The sequence below is a fragment of the Palaemon carinicauda genome, chromosome 7 (assembly GCF_036898095.1).
Source record: "Palaemon carinicauda isolate YSFRI2023 chromosome 7, ASM3689809v2, whole genome shotgun sequence".
Taxonomy (NCBI): Eukaryota; Metazoa; Arthropoda; class Malacostraca; order Decapoda; family Palaemonidae; genus Palaemon; species Palaemon carinicauda.
In genome coordinates, this window is record NC_090731.1 from 153,199,347 (window position 1) to 153,225,076 (window position 25,730).

The 25,730-nt window shown below is 42.5% G+C and overlaps 1 protein-coding gene across 1 annotated transcript in view; it reads right to left on the reverse strand.

Moving 5' to 3' along the window:
• Nucleotides 1–22,395, reverse strand: part of LOC137644070 (mitochondrial S-adenosylmethionine carrier protein) — a 45,994-nt gene extending 23,599 nt beyond the window's left edge. Inside the window, exons 1-3 of the mRNA XM_068376976.1 lie at nucleotides 22,316–22,395; nucleotides 3,298–3,405; nucleotides 699–855 (exon numbers count right to left, since the gene is read on the reverse strand). Coding sequence (XP_068233077.1) covers nucleotides 699–855; nucleotides 3,298–3,336 — 196 coding nt within the window. The 5' untranslated portion in view covers nucleotides 3,337–3,405; nucleotides 22,316–22,395. The remainder of the gene's footprint in view (nucleotides 1–698; nucleotides 856–3,297; nucleotides 3,406–22,315) is intronic.
• Nucleotides 22,396–25,730: the final 3,335 nt, after the last annotated feature.

The following is a 25,730-nucleotide window of genomic DNA, read 5'->3' on the forward strand; positions in this document are numbered from 1 at the left end:
AGCTTTCAGTACCATCTATAGTGTGGCACAGAGGAAACAAATACTTTAGGTAGTATTCCCAACTGATAGAATGATCTATAATCCCTACATTATTTTTTCTCTCCATACTTCTATGAGATACCCCTTTCATTTGTATTTTTCCTAACTATAGAAATTGGAGTCCTTTAATAGGAATGTGATTGCTGCGAAGCTGGAAACTGATTGGAAGATTGTAAACAACACTCTAAATAGGGGTGTGCTTACAGTCACTGCTTCATAAATGTTCATAACTCATGGGGTTAGAAAGGTTTATATCATCATAGAATTCCCTTTACCATATGCTTACCTTCCGATGCAATTCAACTTACAAGTGAGAGTATTTACCAAAGATAAAAAAAAGGAATGAAAGAAAAGATACAACAGTCAAGTTTAGCTGCTTCCACAGCTAAAGACAAAAGTGGCTATTCGTTAACAGGGGGATGGGTGGGGGTTCCCACTTGTGCCACCAGTCGTTACCCAACTACCTTTATAACGATTCCAATTTTAAAGGATGAAAGGTTTGTCTATACAGAGGAACAGCTATAAATAAAAGTGTTTGGATATTTCAAAGACCATATACTGAATGTGTAATAATATTACTAAAGATTTGTTCTTTTAACTTTTGATATACTGTACAGCATTATATGCTAACAAGAATAAAAATATCAATGGATGCTTACCATTTGGGGCAGATGCAATTGCAGCTGGACCTAATCCGCTATATATCCCTCGAAATCCTCCTGAAGCCCTGAACCCTTTCTCACTTTGAAAACGAGTCTTGATAGTGTCCAGAGGAAATAGGGTAATATCCACAGCAGTGCCAGCAATGCCACCTGCCTACAATACATACAAAACTTATTATTTCTAGCCTTGATTCTGACCTTCTACAACACAGTCAAATAAATTTTTTTTTTTGGGGGGAACTAACTAGAAGGCTAATACTTTACTTACAGATAGTATACAATAAGCAAAAAGAACTTTAAACATTTTTTGTTTAAACAAAACAAGAAACTTAGTTTTACTTATAAGTAAAAATGGGACAGATCTGAGAAGTCCCTAGCATACAAAAACTCAATTTTTGCCTTACAAGCCAATAGGTCTTAACTCTTTATACTCTTTGCATCTATAAAACAGTTGTCATTTTTTATTTTGTACAGCTTCATACAAATTACAAAGCCTCTTACTTTCTCTCATGCCATATGCAGTGGGTTTTTGGGATAGAAGTGATCAACTCAAGAGTACGTACTGTAGTTAATTTCGCATGACAGGAGGTCACCAGGGCATGATTGATAATCGAGCTAGGTAAACAGCACATAACTGGATAATTTCATTATTGTGTTTAGTGGCTGAGATAAGATATTCTTTCACTCTACATTACTTATATGAATAAAATTCTAAAAACCATGTTTGTGTATCATCAATGTCATGGCATCAATGTCCTTAAGATTAGAAATATATTAAAGATATTGGTAGCTATCTGATTGCCTACCTACCCTAAACTTACTAGCCTTATTGAGTGTGTCTGAGTGCCTGTACATTCACTTTTTGAAATAATATGAGACAAAAGTTAATAGGCTCTACCAGCAATTTACTTTAACAAATAACCAACAAACATATTGCCTTAAAAAGCTCAGCTCAAACTTTAGGTACAAAAATTATGGTCTTCATACCAGACAAGATCTGTTTGGGAAACCTTTTATATCCAACTGAGCTTATAGCATCAAACTTTTCCAACTTGGGTTGTAGCTTAGCTAATAGTAGTAGCAGTAGTAGTAATAATAATAATAATAATAATAAAGACATCTCTTCATCTTCTACTATAAGAACGCCAAAGCAAAAATTGCCTAGAACCTGCAATATCATTCTCTATATGTGAAGCCTAGGCTCTGTAATATCATCATCTCTACCTAATGCCTAGGTTACTGATACAGTATAAGTAAGAATGAAAGATAATACAAGTGATGACCAATCTATACAGCCTAAGCTCTTTTGAGTGTGAGATTCTCAATTATGCCTCACTCCGCAGGTTATGTTTAGAACTTTTTTTTTTCACTACTAACACTTTATGGTAATTGTCTGTTTTTTTTGTCAAATAAAATCACAGAGGCACCAGTCATCTGATAGATTTGAAGAAAAATATCAGTAAAACCTGATTCATGGATCTCTAGATTCCAAGTGGTTAACTGTGTCACTTTCTGCATCTGCTGTCCTCTTTACAACTAACAGATCATAAGGGTGGTTTATCATTATTTTCTAAAGATTGTCATTATCTATTTATCTAATGATCCTTGTTTTTTAATCCTTCACCTTTCATGCCACTAATCTATCTCTTTATTTTAACTTGTGCAATATAATCATCACAGTTGTTGACTCAGATAAGGTTTTTACTAATGCTATATACAGTATATATGAAACAGCTTAAGGTCTTTCACTAACTTTTTGGAAGTAACCAAAAAAAATCAATCCTAAGTACAGTATTGCACACTGCTGTAACCTTTTATTTTCTAGAATTTATACAGCTCTAATTCAGCTAATGCTAAGTTTTCATATTTTTTCCATATAATACATTATGTATGGTTCTTTGTTTTAGTTGAATGTGAGTAAATGGGAAAGTTCATTGCAGCCCACATCTCCAAAGAAAAAAGGAAATGATTCCACTCAGCGACCTCTAAGCCGTACCTAAGAGTATGGATTTGCACTGGTTAACATGCCCTAATGCTGACCTTTTGTAAAAAATTGCGCTTTCTTGAAATCTGACAGGAGCTCTTATGATAGGACTTCCTCCAAAGCCCCTTATTTTTCTTCTTTTTGCAAGGAAAGATGGAGCAGAAGAGAGGGACGAGGGGAAAATGCAACCCTGCATTTCCTCGCCTTAATTCTATAATTCTCACACTTCAAGGTTAAGAATGGTAGAAGACAAAGTCCGGAAATTCTGGAGGAAGGAGAAGAACAGGCTTTTCCTGCTATGCTTTTCCTAAAGGAATGAAGACAGCCAAAAACACATATGCACCAGGAGCAGCAGAAATTAACAAAAAGGAACAGAACTACCATGAACCTCCTAGCTGAGCCTTAGTGGGCTGCAAGGAATGAGAACAATGAATTAACTGTAATGCCCAGTACCAACAGTGGTTTTGAGTTACAGACACACATAGTATTGTGTTCTTTTTTCTTGGGGTGCATCTATAATAAATGAAGCACAAATAGACTATTGTTAATTAGTAGGTTAGTGATAAACCATAAGCAATTCTTAATGATATAACAAATTATGACAAATCTTACTATCAAAGATGCAGAAAATGTAGGCTCCTTGTGACTCATTCCTGAGGTGAATTTTGGGTTGTTTCAAGATGCTTTTTCTTTTCCCTTAGCATTCTTCACTTGGGCAATCTGCATAAAAATAAATGATTTCATTAAGAAATAAGTAAAAATAGCTCAAAACTGAAAAAAAATTATTCTAACAGCAAATCAAAATAACATATACAGTACTGTATATCTCTTTTCTACAGTATTTCAGTACAAAAATCTTACTCATAATGAGGAGTTTATTATCAATTATACAAACTTAAAGGGGTGAATACACTCTTAACAAAGGGGTGAAATGATATTTTAATTATAAAATAAATTTTTGAATATACTTACCCGGTGAATATATAATAGCTGCAACTCTGCGGCTCGACAGACAACATACTCAAAAAACTCGCGAGCGATCGCTATGCAGGTTGCGGGTGTGCCCACCAGCGCCAACTGTCGGCCAGATACCACTCTTGTATGTAAACAAAACCTTCAATTCTTCTCGTCCCGCTCCGTCTCTATTGGGGAGGAAGGGAGGGTCATTTAATTTATATATTCACCGGGTAAGTATATTCAAAAATTTATATTCTGGGTCGAACCTGTGACGGCCGGCGAAAAAGTCCTTCTTTGTACTTTTTCTGATATAAATCTTCCAAATATACCAGAGAAAATTAAAAGCATGGAATGCAGAGGTTACAACCCTCGCGCGAGCACCTTGTTGGTGTCGTATATCTAACAAGGGCGTTTGTAAAACACTATTCACAGGCTGTCTTCCATTTAGATAATCCCTTCATCAAAGGGGGAGGGCCGTGACAGGCCCTAGAGAATACAGTTGGGTTACCCTACCGACACCCACCACTCGCGCTCACTAGGTCATCCTTCTGCAAGAACATATGGCTTGGCAAGGAAAGGGTGGGTCCGTACAAAAATAATCGGGAAGGGTTTCGCCGGGCGTCACAGGTCTCTCCCCAGAAATAGATTTTTCCTTCGTCAAAATCCCTTTTCTGGGTCGAACCTGTGACGGCCGGCGAAAAAGTACCAGAGAATGCCTTCCAAGCCCAATAAATTAATAACATAATGAGGAGAATACAATCACCATGTACGACAATACTATGATATAATAAAGTAATCGTCCAATTACCAACCAGCCAAATGACATAGGGAACGTAAGGTTAAATAATAATGACGACAAGGAACCAACTGAGTGTCGAATCGCAAAAGGCATCAAACCTTACATGTCTAAGTATATCTAAACATTAAAGGAACGGTAACTACAATAACAGTTAAACCATAGGAATTAAACATGGCAAATATCATAGGGCTAACGAACTACCAAGGAGAGCGGCGACGTGGTGTGAGTGGCGGGTAGGAGGGAGAAGAGAAGAGATGGAAGAAAGGAAGAAGAGGAGATTAATGGGGAGAGATAAGGCTCCCCTCTGCCATCGTTGGGTATTTAAGGGCCTGTAAGATCTTTAGATATTGGCGTTTGACAACCATAGGGGATTTCCAACCCGTATATTTTTTTTTTTTTAAATCATCAAAGTCCCTGTTCTGGAAATCATTGTTGGAGGCATCTACTGTCCGTATATCATGAGCCTGGGGAAATGATTCCGGATTAGTATGTTTAATGAAGTAGAGGATTTGTTGCCTGATACCGTGAATGGAAATAGTACCTCCTTGTTCCCTGATAACCAAGGAGCCAGACGAGCGGGTGGCAGTTCTAGCTAAAAAGGGGCTTGAGAGTGTGACTGTACACGGAGAAAAATCCTGGGGATGAAGAATAATCTTCCGAGAGGAGCACCTATTTTGCGGATCCTCATTTTTTAGCTAGGGAAGCTTTGTCTGGAAAGGAGTACTTCGGGGAGGAAATCTATGTTTTCCGGGTTTCGTGAGAGCTGCTAGTTCTGATGTTCCATCACCTGAGGCCATAGCCGTTAGAAATAAAGTCTTCCTAAAAAGAGTGATATAAGAGCAGGATTCATTGTCCGTGTCCATCGCAAGTTTGAGAACACCGTTCAGAGACCAAGAGTCCTTTTGTGGCCGAACCGAAGGTAGAAGCCTAGCACATGTTTTTGGGGTTGATGAGAAATAGGAATCAGCTAGGTTAATGTTGAACCCAACAAGGTAGATCTTCTTCAAAGCTGACTTGATGGTGGTTAAAGTGCTAACTGTTAGGCCTTTGTCAAATAGGAACCTCAAGAAAGAGATGGCTAAATGCGGGGACATACGAGTATGGTCTGCACTCTTAGGGGACCTACTAGTTGTTAACGGCCGAATCATATTGGCGAATTGTCGAGTCCCTTTTTGTCCCATTCGATGAAGAGATCGTTTCCGGTTCAATGTTCGCATCTCTACGAGCTGCCAACTTCCTGTAGTCCACAAAGTTAGAGTTTTGGCTATCCTTGAGTAATCTGACACAGTGAGTTTGGATACTCGGGTCAGTTTGAGGAACGGGATCCGGATGGGACTGAGTTTCAACTCGAGGAGGAGAGGAAACCAACTGTTCTTGGCCAGTGAGGTGGTACTAAAGCCACTGCGCCCGGGAAGGAGCGTAGTTTGTGTAAAAGTTTTTAGAAGATTCCCTGGGGGAGATAGGGAAATCTTCTTCTAATGGTTCCAATCCCGGGGTAATGCGTCCATGGCATAAGCCCGAGGGTCCAGGGTTGGGGTCACATAACAAGGAAGTTAGTGATTCATCTGAGTTGCGAATAGATCTACCTGGAGGCCTGGAACGAGCCTGAGTATCCACTGGAATGAAATTATGTCTAGAGACCATTCTGACTCCAGTGGATCCGTCCTGGATAGTGAGTCCGCTCTCACATTCTGGCCTCCCGCTAGGTGAGGTGCTGACAGGAACCAGTTCTCTTCTGTTGCCCAGGCGAAGATAGTGACCAGGATCTGATTCAGGTTGGGTGACTTGGATCCTCCCCTGTTGACGTAGTGTACTGCGTCTGTATGTCTGACACTACTCTGATGTGGGTCGACCTCGGAGGAGAGTCTCTCTTCAGGGTCAAGAACACTGCCATGGCTTTGAGAACAATGATATGGGACTGTTTCATGGAGAGTGACCAAGAACCTGAAACATCTGATGTTCGGAGTAATCCCCCCCATCCACTTAGAGACGCGGCTGTATGGAATGTCACTTGTGGAGGTGGGAATTGTAGAGGAACCGATTTGGAGAGGTCCTTCGGTTCGGACCATGGGTGTAGTCTCATTTTCAAGACAGAGGGGATCTTCGAGACCATGTCTCTTATAGGTACTGTAGCTCTCTTTCTCCAAACTCGATTGATGTCTTTGAGTTTGGCTTTTATTAGATCTGTTACTGAAGTGAATTGGAAAAGTCCGAGGATACTTTCTAAGGCTCTTCGGACACCTGTTTGTGTTTGAGAAAATTTTTTGATCTTGGAAACTATTCCTCTTACCTTTTGGAAGGGAGAGACAACGTGTGCTTCGAAAGGTCCCACTGAATGGCTAACCATTCTAAGCGGACTGATGGTTGCAGGCGAGATTTTTTGGAGATTGACCCGAAATCACAGGTTGTCGAGAAATTGGAATAATTCCTTCGTAGCTCTGTTGCCTTCTATGACCGGCCGGGCCCAAATAAGCCAACCGGCCAGATAAGCAATGATCTGTATCTCTTGGTTCCTGAGTTGTTCTAACACTCTCTCTCCTAGTTTTGTGAATATCCTGGGATCAATGTTGAGGCCAAAGGGCATGTCTTGAACACAAAGGCTTTCCTGCTTAGGCGGAAACCCAGATAAGAAGAGAAGTTTCGAGCTAAAGGCGCAAGATAATAGTCGTCGGTAAGATCGACAGAGGTGGTGACGGTCCTACGGGGAAGTAAGGTCCGTACCTGAGAGATAGTCAACATCCGGAACTTGTCGCAGAGAATGTAAGAGTTTAGCTTGACAAGTCCAGGTCCACTCTCAATGCCGCCAAGCCTTTCTTCGGAATTGTGAACAGGTGGCTTTGGAACTTCAGTGATCGATCCCGTTTGATTGCTTCTTCTTGAGTAACCCTGTGGTGTACTCTTCCAGGATGGGAGTGGATTTCTGGGAGAAGGTCACTGGTGGAGGAGGAGGACCTTGTGGCCATTTTCACCTCAAACCTTTAGAGATTATGCTATGAGCCCTCAGACCGAAGGTCCAATGGTCTCGAAAGTGGTAAAGTCTACCCCCTACCGGGACCACCGCGTTGTGAGGGGGTGAATTTTTAAATATTTAACTTAGCCGGTGAATATATAATATGATATTTTAATTATAAAATAAATTTTTGAATATACTTACCCGGTGAATATATAAAAGCTGCAACTCTGCGGCTCGACAGAAAACACACTCAAAAAACTCGCGATCGATCGCTATGAAGGTTGCGGGTGTGCCCACCTGCGCCAACTGTCGGCCAGATACCACTCTTGTATGTAAACAAAACCTTCAATTCTTCTCGTCCCGCTGCGTCTCTATTGGGGAGGAAGGGAGGGTCATTTAATTTATATATTCACCGGGTAAGTACTGTATATTCAAAAATTTATTTTATAATTAAAATATCATTTTTAAATATTTAACTTAGCCGGAGAATATATAATAGCTGATTCACACCCAAGGAGGTGGGTAGAGACCAGAGTTAATTATGTTTACAGCGTATAAGCTAAGAGTTTTTTCATTTTGACAGTTATCAATATAACAAAACCAAAATATATAGGTACCTGGTAAGGAAGTTGACTTAGACGATTACTCTGCCTTGTAAGTCTGTCTTCCTCACGGAGCCCAGCGATCCTCTTAGGATGCTTAAAGACTCCCAGGAGCTGAAGTATCAAGGGTTGCAACCCATACAACAGGACCTCATCAAACCCCTAATCTGGGCGCTCTCAAGAAATGACTTTGACCACCCGCCAAATCAACCAGGATGCGAAAGGCTTCTTAGCCTTCCGAACAACCCATAAAACAATATTAAAAACATTTCAAGAGACAGATTAAAAGGATATTGGAATTAGGGAAGTGTAGTGGTAGAACCCTCACCCACTACTGCACTCACTGCAACGAATGGACCCAGTGTGTAGCAGTCCTCGTAAAGAGTCTGGACATCTTTTAAGTAAAATGAAGCGAACACTGACTTGCTTCTCCAAAAAGTCGCGTCCATAATACTTTGCAGAGATTTATTTTGCTTGAAGGCCACGGAGGTTGCTATATCTCTAACTTCGTGCGTCTTAACCTTAAGCAAACATCGGTCTTTCTCATTCAAGTGAGAATGAGCTTCTCGTATTAAAAAAATCTGATAAAATATGACAAAGCATTCTTTGACATAGGCAATGAAGGTTTCTTAACTGAGCACCATAATGCCTCAGATTTCCCTCGTAATGACTTAGTACGAGCTAAATCGAACTTAAGAGCTCTAACAGGACATAATACTCTTTCCAGTTCGTTGCCTACGATCTCTGATAAGCAAAGAATATCAAAAGATTTAGGCCAAGGACGAGAAGGCAGTTCATTTTTGGCCAGGAAACCAAGTTGAAGTGAACAAGTGGCTTTTTTCTGTAGAAAAGCCGATGTTCTTACTGAAGGCATGAAGTTCATTGACCCTTTTAGCTGAAGCCAAGCACACTAGGAAAAGTGTCTTGAGGGTGAGATCCTTCAGGGAGGCTGAATGTAATGGCTCAAACCTGTCTGACATGAGGAACCTTAGGACCACGTCTAAGTTCCATCCAGGAGTTGCCAAACGACGTTCCTTAGAGGTCTCGAAAGACTTAAGGAGATCTTGGAGATCTTTATTGTTGGAAAGATCTAAGCCTCTATGTCGAAAGACCGAAGCCAACATGCTCCTGTAGCCCTTAATCGTGGGAGCTGAAAGGGAGTGAACCTTTCTCAGATGTAAAAGAAAATCTGCGATTTGGGCTACAGAGGTACTCGACGAGGACACAGATGCTGACTTGCACCAGTCTCGAAAGACTTCCCACTTCGACTGGTATACTCTAATGGTAGAAGCTCTCCTAGCTCTTGCAATCGCACTGGCTGCCTCCTTCGAAAAGCCTCTAGCTCTTGAGAGTCTTTCGATAGTCTGAAGGAAGTCAGACGAAGAGCGGGGAGGCTTTGATGGACATTCTTTACGTGGGGCTGACGTAACAGATCTACCGTTAGAGGAAGACTTCTTGGAAAGTCTACCAGCCATTGAAGTACCTCGGTGCACCACTCTCTCGCGGGCCAGAGGGTAGCAACCAACGTCAACCTTGTCCCTTCGTGAGAGGCGAACTTCTGCAGTACCTTGTTGACTATCTTGAATGGTGGGAATGCATATAAGTCCAGAAAAGACCAATCCAGTAGAAACGCGTCTATGTAGATTGCTTCTGTATCTAGGACTGGAGAGCAATAGATTGGTAACCTTTTGGTCAACGAGGAGGCAAAGAGGTCTATGGTGGGTTGACCCCAAGTAGCCCAAAGACTCTTGCCCACGTCATTGTGGAGGGTCCATTCCGTGGGTATCACCTGACCCCTCCGACTGAGACCGTCTGCCAAGACGTTCAAGTCCCCCTGGATGAATCTCGTCAACAGGGAGATGCCTCGAATTCTTGACCATAAGAGAAGGTCCCTTGCGATCTCGAGCAGCGTGAAGGAGTGTGTGCCTCCTTGCTTGGAGATGTACGCCAAAGTTGTGGTGTTGTCTGAGTTGCCTCTACCACTAAGTTTCGAAGAAGCCTTCTAATATCATCAAGGCCAAGTGGACTGCTAATAGCTCCTTGCCGTTGATGTGCATGCTCTTCTGACTTGAGGTCCCCAGACCCGAGCATTCCCGACCGTCCAGGGTCGCACCCCAACCCAAATCCGACACGTCTGAGGACAACACGTGGTTTGGGTTCTTGACTACTAGGGATAGTCCCTCTCTCAGACTGATATTGCTGTCCCACCATTTCAGGCATGCCTTTACTGGTTCGGAGACTGGGAATGATACCGTCTCTAATGTCTTGTCCTAGTTCCAGTGAAAGGCTAGATGGAACCAGAGAGGCAGAAGGTGTAGTCTCCCTTGTGAGACAATCTGCTCCAGGGATGAGAGAGTCCCTACGAGACTGTTCCAACTCCTGACTGAATAAACGTTTCGTTTCAGCATTAGTTGGAGTTCGAGCAGGGCTTGACTGCGAATCTCCATCCCCAAATATAGAATAATCTGGGATGGGATCAGTTGGGACTTTTAGGTTGATCAAAAGTCCCAACTCCCTGGCCAGACTCAACGTCCAATGTAGATCCTGCAGACAGTGAAGACTGGACGATGCTCTGAGAAGCCAGTCGTCCAAGTGCAGGGAGGCTCGGATCCCCGATAGATGGAGGGATTTTGCCACATTCCTCATGAGCCTCGTAAACACGAGAGGCGCAGGACTGAGGCCAAAGCACAGGGCTCGAAACTGGTACCCCACATTCCTGTAAACAAACCTCAGAAACGGTTGGGAATCCGGGTGTATAGGAATGTGGAAGTATGCCTCCTGAAGGTCGAGAGAGACCATCCAGTCGCCTTCCATAAATGCTGTCAAGACAGCCTGGTAGACTTCATCATGAAGTTTGTCTTGACAATGAACACATTGAGCGCACTTGCCTCTTACGTACTCCTGCAGTGAACATGGCTGCCAAATCATGGAGCCATCCCTGAGGGACTTGTTCCTGCAGAGAACGTGGCTGTCAGATCATTGGAGCCATCCCTGAAAGCCTTGTTTATGCATGACATAATTGTACAGCAAAACTTCAAACGCTCGAAAATAGCTGTGAAGTCGACCTGTAAAATCTTGGAGCGTCTCATGGCCAGGCGCCAGGGAGAGTCTATGAGGTTTGAGAAGTCTATCTGGGCAGAGGCAGGAACTCCCAAGCCGAGAACTTCTCTCGTGTCATATCAGACTCTCGCTCTATAAGCCAGTTTAAAAGAAGGGAAAGCAAAGGCTGTCTCCCCCAAACTCCTCCTGGTGATAAACCAGTCGCCTAGCAAACGTAAAGCTCTCTTAGAAGAGCGAGAGAGCACTAGCTTATAAAACAACGGCTTCGAAGTAGCTAGGCCTAGTGTAAGCTCTGACATTTAGGCAAACGAGGAGCAGCAGTTACAAAAAGATCCGGACAAAGATCCTTAAAAATCAGCATGATTTATTTAAAGTCCATAGAGGGCTAAGCAGCTTTAGGCTCCTCTCCGTCTGACAGAGTCCTCAAGGGAATATCAGTAGGAGGGGGAACAGCAACTTCCTCATCTGAAGGAACCTTGTCCGATAATAGCTGAGTCTCAAGCAAGGGAGAGACCTACCGTGGTGGCAATGCTTTACAAGCAGAGTCCACACGCACTGGTGCATTAGTAGCGGACCAGGACGCAACGTCATGTAACTGCTTGACAGTCTGTGAACTGTCAACAACAACAGGTGCGTGAGACCAGGACGCAACGTCATGTAACTGCTTGACAGTCTGTGAACTGTCAACAACAACAGGTGCGTGAGGACGCACAGCGTCCACTCGAGACTGCTTTGACCGCCTAGACTGAGCAGTCAAAACAACTCTAGAATGCGGAGGTTGACGCTCAGCGTCAAAACAAGTCAACTCCGATTGTTAGCGAACGTCCTGAACGTCAACAGGAGCATCAGCAAGTGGCCTAACGTCCAAATGTGGCTGAAAATCCACACGAGACCGCATCGAGTGTGGTTCTAAACAATCTGACTGACGTGACTTGGCTACGCCAACGTCAACAGGACGCACAAAGGAACGTTAGGGTGGCTGAAAGCCAGGATCTCGATGAGATAAACGGCTAGGCTCAACGGACTTATCGGCAGAATAGTCTTCCATAAGGGAGGCAAGCTTATTCTGCATGTCTTGCCGTACAACCCATTTAGGATCAACGGGAATGGTTGCGGTAAGAGACGAGGGTAACGTCTGTGACTGCAAAACCTTGCCTACAAAAAGACTCTCGGAGTCTGTGTTACGCTTTTGTTAGGCGGCGAGCAGTCTTCCGATGACTGCATAGGGTCAGAGCTGTCCTAATGGTTAAAACCAGGACGCTGGACCTGTCCTGAAAGGACTGACTTTCGCTTAAAGGGCCTCGAAACCTTGTTCCAAGGTTTCTTATGCGAAAAGCCTTCGGATGACGAGGAGAAAATCGTCTCGCTCGTCTTATGGTAGGGGCGGTCTTGATGAGACACGCCTGAAACCATAGAGGGAACGTCTGTTCGCTGATCAAGGCCTCTCGAACCCATAAGTCGTACGACATTACTTCTCCCCTGGGCTTGGGAGCTTGCAAGAGGTCCCGGACTAGGCGAACGACAGGCACGAACAGACGAACCCTCGGTCGCAACACTGATAACACTTTGCGCAATATCACTTTATCACTACGATTTTCTGTTTTGCACTTATTTCACTGAAATCGAATTTTTTAACAATTCACATTAGGAATGAATAAAACTGATTTCTACCTGAAGCACGCAATTCTACCCTCATCAAAAGGTTGTAATTGCGAAATCAGTCGTATAATGCAAGCACATTAATACCAGCAAAAAACAGTAAACATATTTTAAGATAAAAAAATCAGTGGCTGGGGAAGAGACTAAACACTAGTTCATTCAAAACTACGTTTTCAATCTCTCACCGTACATTGCCTTGGGACGAGAATAAAAAACTAAAAACGTTTTATCCTTTCTCCCCGTACAGAGACTAGGGACGAGAGTAACTCGAGAACAACGTTACCCGCTTGGGACGAGATAAAGATCGCAACGTTTTCTCTCCTCTCTCTCCCTCCGTCTCTATCTCTCTCTCTCTCTCTCTTGATTTCGCACCTAAGAGAAGAGCCCACTTACGTTTCGTCAAAAAAACAGGTTATTTGACCAAAGGAAAAAACTGAAAGGTTTTTCAATTAAAAAGTTCCTTTAAAATAGCATTTAAAACATTTAAGCTTTGAAAGAAGAATGAACAAAACGTCAGAATCGATTTACTCTTTCTGCAAAGTGAAACCGTGATACTCTCTCTCTCTATCGTAACGATAGAGCGCAAACTGCGTAGCATAAATAAACTAAACGTTAGTTCATCTTTGAAACAGTACGAAGACTATTCAAAGAAAATCTTTCATAAAATATCTATTAAAAAATATTTATTTAATAAGTTTTAAATCATTAGCTCTTTAAAAGCTATTTACGATTGAAAGGGCTCAACGTTGTTTAACTTCGGTTTCCAAGTTAGGACCGCCTACTCTCAGGAAAGGTCGCATATAAACAAATCATTAAAATTTATTTTGATGTTTATTATAAATGGAAAGCTAATCGAAGAGGCCTAATAACGGCGGTTGAGATATAAAATATATAGAGGAAAATCTATAATTAATTTATAACGTGATAAGATAATTGCTAAAAGCCTAAACACACTTCCGTACTGAGGGAAGGGTCGGCCATTTAAAAGTCAAGGAAAGTCCAAAAAACAATCCAAAGTCATCAAAAATTAAATCTATCCAAAACTAGTTCAAGATTTAAGTTGAAGATAAAACACCTGTACAGTACTGCGAAAGCTCAAACCAAAATGAAGTACTTCACCAAATATGTTAAGAAAACTCCAGGTTCTACAGCAAGTATGAATACGTCTTGTCGTCAACGTCGACAGAGAAGAATTGAAGGTTTTGTTTACATACAAGAGTGGTATCTGGCCGACAGTTGGCGCTGGTGGGCACACCCGCAACCTTCATAGCGATCGCTCGCGAGTTTTTTTAGTGTGTTTTCTGTCGAGCCGCAGAGTTGCAGCTTTTATATATTCACCGGCTAAGTTAAATATTTAAAAAGCTGATTCACACCCAAGGAGGTGGGTAGAGACCAGAATTAATTATGTTTACAGCGTATAAGCTAAGAGTTTTTTCATATTGACAGTTATCAATATAACAAAACCAAAATAAATAGGTACCTGGTAAGGAAGTTGATTTAGACGATTACTCTGCCTTGTAAGTCTGTCTTCCTCATGGAGCCCAGCGATCCTCTTAGGATGCTGACAAACTCCCAGGAGCTGAGGTATCAAGGGCTGCAACCCATACAACAGGACCTCATCAAACCCCTAATCTAGGCGCTCTCAAGAAATGACTTTGACCACCCGCCAAATCAACCAGGATGCGAAAGGCTTCTTAGCCTTCCGAACAACCCATAAAAACAATATTAAAAACATTTCAAGAGACAGATTAAAAGGATATGGAATTAGGGAAGTGTAGTGGTTGAACCCTCACCCACTACTGCACTCGCTGCTACGAATGGACCCAGAGTGTAGCAGTCCTCGTAAAGAGTCTGGACATCTTTCAAGTAAAATGACGCGAACACTGACTTGCTTCTCTAATCTCGTGCGTCTTAACCTTAAGCAAAGATCGGTCTTCCTCACTCAAGTGTGAATGAGCTTCTCGTATTAACAATCTGATAAAATATGACAAAGCATTCTTTGACATAGGTAAGGATGGTTTCTTAACCGAACACCATAACGCTTCAGATTTACCTCGTAAAGGCTTAGTACGAGCTAAATAGAACTTAAGAGCTCTAACGGGGCATAATACTCTCTCTAATTCGTTGCCTACGATCTCTGATAAGCTAGGAATATCAAAAGATTTAGGCCAAGGACGAGAAGATAGTTCATTCTTGGCTAGGAAACCAAGTTGAAGAGAACAAGTGGCTTTTTCTGTCGAAAAACCGATGTTCTTGCTGAAGGCATGAAGCTCACTGACTCTTTTAGCCGAGGCCAAGCACACCAGGAAAAGAGTCTTAAGAGTGAGATCCTTCAGGGAGGCTGAATGTAAAGGCTCAAACCTGTCTGACATGAGGAATCTTAGGACCACGTCTAAATTCCATCCAGGTGTAGCCAAACGACGTTCCTTAAAGGTCTCAAAAGACTTAAGGAGATCTTGTAGATCTTTATTGTTGGAAAGATCTAAGCCTCTATGCCGGAAGACCGAAGCCAACATGCTCCTGTAGCCCTTGATCGTGGGAGCTGAAAGGGAGCGAACTCTTCTCAGGTATAAGAGAAAATCAGCGATTTGGGCTACAGAGGTACTGGACGAGGATACAGATACTGACTTGCACCAGTCTCGGAAGATTTCCCACTTCGATTGGTAAACTCTAATGGTAGAAGCTCTCCTCGCTCTTGCAATCGCACTGGCTGCCTCCTTCGAAAAGCCTCTAGCTCTCGAGAGTCTTTCGATAGTCTGAAGGCAGTCAGACGAAGAGCGTGGAGGCTTTGGTGTACCTTCTTTACGTGTGGCTGACGTAATAGGTCTACTCTTAGAGGAAGACTTCTTGGAAAGTCTACCAGCCATCGAAGTACCTCGGTGAACCATTCTCTCGCGGGCCAGAGGGGAGCAACTAACGTCAACCTTGTCCCTTCGTGAGAGGCGAATTTCTGCAGTACCTTGTTGACAATCTTGAATGGTGGGAATGCGTATAGGTCTAGGTGAGACCAATCTAGGAGAAAGGCATCTATATGTATTGCTGCTGGGTCTGGGACTGGAGAGCAATAGATTGGAAGCCTCTTGGTCATCGAGGTTGCAAAGAGGTCTATGGTGGGTTGACCCCAAGTCGCCCAAAGCCTCTTGCACACATCCTTGTGGAGGGTCCATTCGGTTGGAATTACCTGACCTTTCCGACTGAGACAATCTGCTAGAACGTTCAAGTCGCCCTGGATGAACCTCGTTACCAGAGAGATGCCTCGATCTCTTGACCAGATGAGCAGGTCCCTTGCGATCTCGTACAGTGTCAGGGAGTGGGTACCTCCTTGTTTGGAAATGTACGCCAAGGCTGTGGTGTTGTCCGAGTTGACCTCCACCACTTTGTCTCGAAGGAGACTCTCGAAGCTTATCAAGGCCAGGTGAACTGCCAAAAGCTCCTTGCCGTTGATATGCATGCTCCTCTGACTTGAGGTCCACAGACCTGAACATTCCCGACCGTCCAGTGTCGCACCCCAACCCAAATCCGATGCGTCTGAGAAGAGAACGTGGTTTGGTTTCTGAACTGCTAGGGGAAGTCCCTCTCGTAGACTGATATTGTCTTTCCACCAATTCAGGCAAGTCTTTACTGTTTCGGAAATCGGGATCGAGACCGCCTCTAGCGTCTTGTCCTTTTTCCAGTGAAAAGCTAGATGGAATGTAGAGGTCGGAGGTGTAGCCTTCCTAGCGAGACAAACTGCTCCAGGGATGATAGAGTTCCTACTAGACTCATCCAATTCCTGACCGAGCAACGTTCTCTCTTCAACATCCTTTGGATTACGAGCAGGGCTTGATCTATTCTGGGGGCCGACGGAAAAGCCCGAAAAACTGGACTGCGAATCTCCATCCCTAAATACAGAATAGTTTGGGATGGGATCAGCTGGGACTTTTCCAAGTTGACCAGAAGTCCCAATTCCTTGGTCAGATCTAAAGTCCAATTGAGATCCTTCAGACAGCGATGACTGGAAGAGGCTCTGAGAAGCCAGTCGTCCAAATAAAGGGAGGCTCGGATACCCGATAAATGGAGGAATTTTGCCACATTCCTCATAAGCCTCGTAAACACGAGAGGAGCAGGACTTAGGCCAAAGCACAGGGCCCAAAACTGATACACCACATTGTCGAACACAAATCTCAGAAAAGGTTGGGAATCTGAGTGAATGGGGATGTGGAAGTAAGCGTCTCTTAGGTCGAGAGAGACCATCCAGTCTCCCTTTCTGACCGCTGCTAAGACTGACTTCATGATCTCCATGGTGAAATTTGTCTTTGTGACAAAGACATTCAGAGCACTGATGTCTAGCACCGGTCTCCAACCTCCTGTCTTCTTCGCTACTAGGAAGAGACGGTTGTAAAACCCCGGTGATTGAAGGTCCGAGACTTTGACCACCGCTCCCTTCTCTAGCAAAAGAGACACTTCTAGTTTCAGGGCTTGTCTCTTTGCTTCCTCTCGGTACCTGGGAGAGAGATCGATGGGGGACGTCGCTAGAGGAGGTTTGCGTACAAATGGGATTTTGTACCCCTCTCTGAGCAACCTCACAGACTGTTGATCTGCGCCTCTCTTCTCCCAGGCTTGCCAGAAGTTCTTGAGTCTGGCACCTACTGCTGTCTGAAGCTGCGGGCAGTCAGACTCTGCCACGCGAGGACTTGGCTCCTTTCCTCTTTCCTCTCTTCCCTTCGGCACGAGTACTTCCCCTGCTGGGGGCTCTGCCCCGAAAGGGCGGAATAAACCTGGACGCTGGAGTGTCTATCCTAGGTCTAGCAGACAAGGCAGACGAAGGGGTCCCTTTGCGAGCCGAGGACGCAACCAAGTCATGGGTGTCCTTCTGCACTAGAGACAACGCTATTTCCTTAACTAAAAGTTCAGGAAACAAGAACTTAGACAAAGGGGCAAAGAGTAGCTCAGATCGTTGACAGGGCGTCACTCCTGCCGACAGAAAAGAGCACAGAGACTCTCGTTTCTTTAGGACTCCTGACGTAAACGAGGAGGAGAGCTCATTGGATCCATCGCGGATGGCCTTATCCATGCAGGACATAATGAGTAAGGAGACATCTCTATCGGCTGATGAGATTTTCCTACTCAAGGCTCCCAAACACCAGTCAAGGAAGTTGAAAACTTCAAAAGCCCTAAAGATGCCTTTAAGTAGATGGTCAAGGTCTGAGGATGACCAACTAATCTTCGAGCGTCTCATGGCTAGGCGGCGGGGAGAGTCTACAAGACTTGAGAAGTCGCCCTGGGCAGAGGCAGGAACTCCCAAGCCGAGAACTTCTCCCGTGGCATACCAGACGCTCGATCTAGATGAGAGATTAGATGGGGGGAAGGCAAAGGCCGTCTTCCCTAAACTCCTCTTGGTTTCCAACCAATCGCCTAACAGCCGTAAAGCTCTCTTGGATGAGCGAGAGAGAACGAGTTTTGTAAAGGCTGGCATGGCAGCAGGTACGCCTAAAACAAACTCAGACGGCGGCGAACGAGGAGCCACAGAGACAAAGTGTTCAGGAAACAACTCTTTAAAAATGAGCATGACTTTTTTAAAGTCCATAGATGGCGGAACTGCTCTAGGCTCATCAATATCTGAAGGATGATCCTCAGGCTGAGGGTCAGCAACGTCCTCATCTGACAACTGATGAGAAACAAGCAAAGGGGTTGGCAATGCTTGACACGCAGCGTCCGCCCGCACTGGTGCATAAGTGGCGGAGCAGGACGCAGCGTCCTGAAACTGCTGAACAGTCTGGGAACTGTCAACAACAACAGGTGCGTGAGGATGCACAGCGTCCACCCGAGACTGCTTAGACCGCCTGGGTTGTGCAGTCAAAACAACTCTAGGTTGCGGAGGTTGACGCACCGCGTCATAACAAGTCAACTCTGATGGTTGGCGAACGTCCTGAACGTCACCAGGCGCATCAGCGAGTTGCCTAACGTCCACATGCGGCTGAAAATCCACACGAGACCGCATCGGGTGTGGTACAACCCCAACTGGTTGACGTGAGATGGCTACACCAACGTCAACAGGACGCACAACAGAACGCTTGGGTGGCTGAAGGCCAGGATCTCCATGAGATAAACGGCTAGGTTCAACGGAAACCTTCTCTGCGTTGTAGTCTTCCATAAGGGACGCAAGCTTAGACTGCATGTCCTGCAGTATAACCCATTTAGGGTCTACGGTAACGGGTGCGGTAACAGACGGGGTTAGCGCCTGAGACGGCACAACTTTGCCTTGCTTAGGCGGCGAGCAGTCATCCGATGACAGCAACGGGTCCGAACTGTCCCAATGACTACATCCAGGACGTTGGACCTGTCCTGAAGGGACCGACTTGCGTTTCAGAGGCCTAGAAACCTTGCTCCATGGTTTCTTGCGTGAAAAGCCTTCGGAAGACGAGGTAAAAATGGGCTCTCTCGTCTTATGGTAGGGGCGATCTTGACGAGATACGCCTGATACCTTAGAGGGAACGTCTGTTCGCTGATCAAGGCCTCTCGAACCCATAAGTCGTACGACATTGCTTCTCCCCTGGGCTTGGGAGCTTGCAAGAGGTCCCGGACTAGGTGAACGACAGGCACGAACAGACGAACCCTCGGTCGCAACACTGTTCACAACACTTTGCTCACTAATCACTTTCCCACTTTCCGCCGTGGCACTATGGCACTTAAGTTCCTTCACGTCAGCCATGAGTTGATTACGGTCACTTGCTAACGCTTCAACTCTCTCCCCCAAGGCATGAATAGCACGTAACATGTCTTGCATAGACGGTTCCTGAGTGCTAGAAGGGGGGTTAGGAACAACCACTACAGGGGAAGGATTAGGTTCAGGGGCATGTGGAGAGGAAAAATCTACGGACCTAGATGAACTTCTCCTTACCCTATCTCTCTCTAGTCTGCGTGTATACTTATCATATTGGAGCCAATCGAATTCCGAAAGGCCCACGCATTCCTCACACCGATCTCCCAATTGACAGGTTTTACCCCGACAATTGGAACAAACAGTATGAGGGTCGAGAGAAGCCTTTGGAAGACGCCTATTACAGTCCCTAGCATTACACTTTCGAAATCTAGGTACTTGAGAAGGGTCAGCCATTTTGAATTAGTCAAAGAAAATTCCAAAAACAATCCAAGTCATCAACAAATAATCCGATTCAATAAAGAGTTCAAGAGTTTATGTTGAGGAAAAACACCTGTACTGCGAAAGCTCAAACCAAAATAAAGTACTTCACCAAATATGATGGGAAAACTCCAGGTTCTACAGCGAGTATAAATACGTCTTGTCGTCAACGTCGACAGAGAAGAAGTGAAGGTTTTGTTTACATACAAGAGTGGTATCTGGCCGACAGTTGGCGCTGGTGGGCACACCCGCAACCTGCATAGCGATCGCTCGCGAGTTTTTTGAGTATGTTGTCTGTCGAGCCGCAGAGTTGCAGCTATTATATATTCACCGGCTAAGTTAAATATTTAAAATTGTAGCTTTGCGATCAAGCCTCTGTTCGAACATGGATTTTGGCTTTCATTTCCCATTATCAGGCAAAATATATCAAACACACGTTTTTACCCGAACCTTTCATTACTAATAGGATATACCGTATAAAATAAGATTTATAATCATACTGTACAGTATATTCCAATATTGAAAACAAAGGAGCCTTTGCATAACAATGGACAGGACCTCCTGCGTACATAGAATATCAGGTATTTTTGTAGTGAATTACAGGGCAATGTAACCTAGGAAAAAAACTACTGTTTCTTATAGAAAAAATTACGCTCTCTTCAAAAATGACACTCGTTTCCGTCGCAAATGAATAGTTTCAGAAATATATATACAACTATATCCTACAATAATGGGGGACCCCCAGTGGGAACTCGGGGTTTTGGGTGGGGAAAACATACTGGGGAAACGATATATAATTGTTTTCCTATAGTAAATAACGTGAATTAACCGAATTTGATGTTCATTTCAATCGGAAACAAACAGATCAACCAATTCGGATAACTTTGACTTGCACGGAGTCACTTCTCTTACGAACGAACGATAACATTAGCAACGTTACCAATAATACACAGTGTTACCAACGTTGACGTATGGTACACAGAGTTACCAACGGCACGCTGACATTACTAAAGATAGTAATGATAGATATTTCCATATGTATTTTAAATAATTTCTCCATATAAGTTTTACTCAATATATAAAAAGTACAAAAAGGGCACAGAACCTAACAAACCCACCTAACCTAGCCTAGTAGTATGACAGGTCACAAAATAACATTTGATCTACATCGGACGTTGGCAGCACTGGTTACTGTATTTTTTCATGGCACAATCTTTGTAACGGCACCTCCAAAGTTTATCCAGATATACTGTTTTGTATTTTCCTCCGGTTATTATAATTTCAAAAAGGTAATGTATAGAGAAGAAAAGGCTTGTTTTACGTTTATATATCGATTCCAAAGTATGTTTTCCCCACCCAAAACCCCGAGTTCCCACTGGGGGTCCCCCATTATTGGAGGATATAGATGTATATATATTTCTGAAACTATTCATTTGCGACGGGAACGAGTGTCATTTTCTAAGAGAGCGTAATTTTTTCTATAAGAAAAAGTAGTTGTTTTCCTAGGTTACATTGCCCTGTAATACACTACAATGAAACCGAATATCACCCAAAATAAACTTCCCCACCTAACTTAACCTGTAAGCTGTGTCCTTACCTACTTACCTAACATTAGGCCCCACTGTGACTGTACTTAGACTGTCATATACTTAGCAGTAGGGTTGAAAATGGGGAGTTATGGGGCATGGTCATCATCATACATACACCCTCAAATAAAAAAGAATTTCAGAATATAAAAACTTGGGCCCTTTATCCTGTTCAAACTTATGACAGAAGCTTCACCTATCAGTCTCCTGTGGAGTCTCCTGTGGCCTATGCTAAAACAAAAGGAGCAAAACGAGAATCTTTAATTAAAATCTGTAACTTTGTTAATAGAGGTTCCTGCCAGTAGCATAAGGGATTCAAAATAGTGTAATTGCAACGATCTCTTCAATGATGCGAGTTCCAAGGTCCTAACTAATATTGCACTGTTCTAAAATGAAACTAGTGCATCTAGGGTAAGAGGAGCCTTTGTATAACAGCGGCCAGTTCCTCATGCGTTGATTAAAAATGGAAAACAACTAACATAAACTTTCCCCCCTACCCTAACCTACAACCTACTTACCTAACAGGGGGGGGGGGGTAACGGCCCCCTTACACTTCAGTATTCTAAGTTAGACATAATAATACATACAGGTGGTCGCTATCATACATACATCGCGGGTAAGCCCCTAAAATGTCATTAGGTAAAAGTTGGAAGTTTCTCTCTCTCTCTCTCTCTCTCTCTCTCTCTCTCTCTCTCTCAGCAAGAACGGAAGTGGAGTATAAGAATATAATTATGCAAACAGCGAAGACCCCTACCGGTGTAAATTCTCGCATGAGGGTATGAACAGTTTATTGATCATTGCCACTAATCAGTGAGGATATGAAAATCTAAAATAGAAACTGGCATTATCAAAACTAAGTTCTTTCCATAAATAATACTAATTTTAGGAAGTTACCTTAAAATACCGGGACTCCAGTGTTAGATAATAGCATTTGTAACGCTGTCGCTGACAACAGTGGTGTACTTTTACGGCGGTAGTAGTAATAAGACGTTTGTGACGTTATAACGGCCCTCACTTTCTTTTTATAATATCCTATGTTTTTTTTTTTTACATAAGCTTCACAAACAGTGTATGCTACTAACAGTTCACTCTATAAAGCCTGTTTGAAGGCGCTATACCAACTGAAATATATACAGAGCTTCTTTATATTATTCTAAACACACTCGTTAAAATCTGATTCCTGTCTGTGCCCTCAATATATAGCCTTCTTATTAATTTCTAAAATGTCTCCATTTTCTCTATTTTTTGCTATTATAACACTATTACACTTTTGTAGGATAAAAGTAGAGAAATTGAGACTAATCTATTTCAAACTTCTCTTTCAATTCGTTTTTAATCTCCAATTATGTATAAATAATTGGCACTCATTTCATTTCTATAAGAAATTATTATTATTATTATTATTATTATTATTATTATTATTATTATTATTATTATTATTATTATTATTATTATTATTAACTAAGCTACAACCCTACTTGTGAAAGCAGGATGCTATAAGCTCAAGGGCTCCAACAGGGAAAATAACCCGGTGAGGAAAGGAAATAAGGTAATAAATAAAATACAAGAGTAATGAGCAATTAAAGTAAAAACATTTTAGAACAGTAACAACATTAAAATAGATCTTTCAAAAATACACTACGAAAAGAGACTTATATCTACCTGTTCAACATCAAAGCATTTGATGGAAATTTGAACCTCAAGTACTATTAAATACTTCCAAACCATCACGTGTAACGTTGTTATTGCAATGTCTACAGCCTTTTGACTAGTCACTGCCTACCCAAGGGGATGGTCATGAAAAAAATGGGTTTTTACTAAAGCTGCAAACTATTTTATTTTGCCTTAGTACGAAATTAGTAACGAATGTAAAACCATTCATGTAACATCCTTACACTGTCTGTCTGTCTGTATAGATTGCCTTACCTTGTGTACGACACACGGACTTGCAGTATGTTATTTGTAAATCTAACAATCATTGGGCCAGAATTTAAAAAAAACAAATGCATCTGGGTCTCAGGACTTAACCATGCGAAATCATATATATATATATATATATATATATATATATATATATATATATATATATATATATATATATATATATATATATATATATATATATATGTGTGTGTGTGTGTGTGTGTGTGTGTGTGTGTGTGTGTGTGTATAGCCTACATATATATGTGTTTATGTGTATGTTTATACGATTGACAATAGCACAGGCATTGCTATTTTTAGTCTATCCATATTACTAATAATAAGGATAAGGATAGGGAAGTGGGAAATATGGGGAAACGAGGAGTACCCCTGGATAAAATCCAGTTTTTAGCCTGAAGGCCAGTACTCGGGACGGGAAAGATTAAGGAAAAAGGGAGAAAGAGAAGTACAGGAAAAGAATAATAGAGAGGGGCAGACCCTCTTGCGATGTTAGGGATTTTTATCCAATTATTGGTAATTAATTCACAGTTCATCACCTTTATCGGTGTCCAAGATAAAAACGGACTTCTTCTTTTTTTTTTTTTATTCAGGAAGACAGCTCACCAATCATCGAATAATATGGCCAACGAACTATGTTAAAGATTTGCGTAGCCTAGTTTTGAAATAACATCAATTTCAAACCACATCAGACTATTTAACTCTCTAACACAATGAAATATAAATATCTACTCATTATTGTACCATGATATTGTGTTTGAACACGTCAAGTACATTTGATAAAAAAAAAAAAGAAAAAAAAATACACTAGAATATTCGATTGCTTCATCTATAACAGATGTTCAAACACCAGGCGCTAACGAACAGTGACGACGGTATACTAAACAACGAGAGTATAGAAAATATTTACTAATGTGTACAAAAATGTAGAGAAACTATAGAAAACTAAAATTAAGTAACCATGAATGAAAAGTGAGAGTACTGTCTCTAACTGGGAACCCAGCTTTGGAAGTAATGGCTTTATTAGCAGAGTGACGCTTCAAGGCGTACGTTGCTTCCATTTCCACACCAGGAAATAGAATGGAAACTGTGGAATCACAAAGGTACACTTGACTTGGGAGTAAATCATCATCATCATCTCCTCCTACGCCTATTGACGCAAAGGGCCTCGGTTAGATTACGCCAATCGCCTCTGTCATGAGTTCTTAATTCAATACTTCTCCATTCATCATCTCATACTTCGCGCTTCATAGTCCTTAGCCATGTAGGCGTGGGTCTTCCAATTCTTCTAGTGCCTTGTATAGCCAAGTTAAAAGTTTGGTGAACTAATCTCTCTTGGGGAGTGCGAAGAGCATGCCCAAACCACCCCCATCTATCCCTCATCATGATCTCATCCACATATGGCACTCGAGTAATCTCTCTTATAGTTTCATTTCTAATCCTGCCCTGCCATTTAACTCCCGATATCCTTCCGAGGGCTTTATTCTCAAATCTACTAAATCTATTGGAGATTGTTTCATTGTCATACCATGACTCATGCCATAGATTAATACCGAGCTCACTATAGTCTGATGTGTCACAGAACAGAATGTTGCTGGCTATGTGCAAAAAACAAAAGGGGCGGGGAGAGGGTAGAAACTTGTAGCTTATCCTAAGAATATTATTTTTTAAAGGATGAGACCTATAGACAAAGTGGTAAAAGGGTATTGTTAGTAATGACTGAATAAAAGTATTCTGAGACGGTTCGTGTATGCGGAGAGAATGAATGATTATACATAAGCTAATGAAATGTGTATAATACTGGAAAAAAAAGTTAAGAGCAATATTTCAAAGGCCACTTATGAATGGCAGAGGCAAGGGACTGTGGCAATACCCCATCTCCAACCAAGCTAGGACCAGGAAGGGTCAGGCAAGAAGGGTCAGGCAATGACTGCTGATGACTCAGCAGGTAGACATATACTTTCCCAAAACACTCCATCCTTATCTCACAAGGGTAGTGAGGTTGCAGACACTACAAGAAACTATCGAGTTTCAGCGGAACTCGAACCCCAGTCCCGTGATCGCTTGGCAGGGACCCGTTTCAACAGGCCACTACAATCCGCAATGCGGTTATTAATACTTTGGAATAATAACATTCACCTAAAAAGATAATTGAATCGTTTATAGTGCAAGCACATTTGGCGCTGAGCGCTAAATTATCCTTGCCAGCATTGCGTTATGAGAATTGTTGATAATACAAAATATGTCAACAGATTATACGTGGTTAATAACCACACGAAGTTGACGGGTTGACGATTGTTTGCTAACTTTTATATCGTCATAATTCTTATCATAAATGTTCACAGAAATGAGTGAGACTTTAGCACCGCGT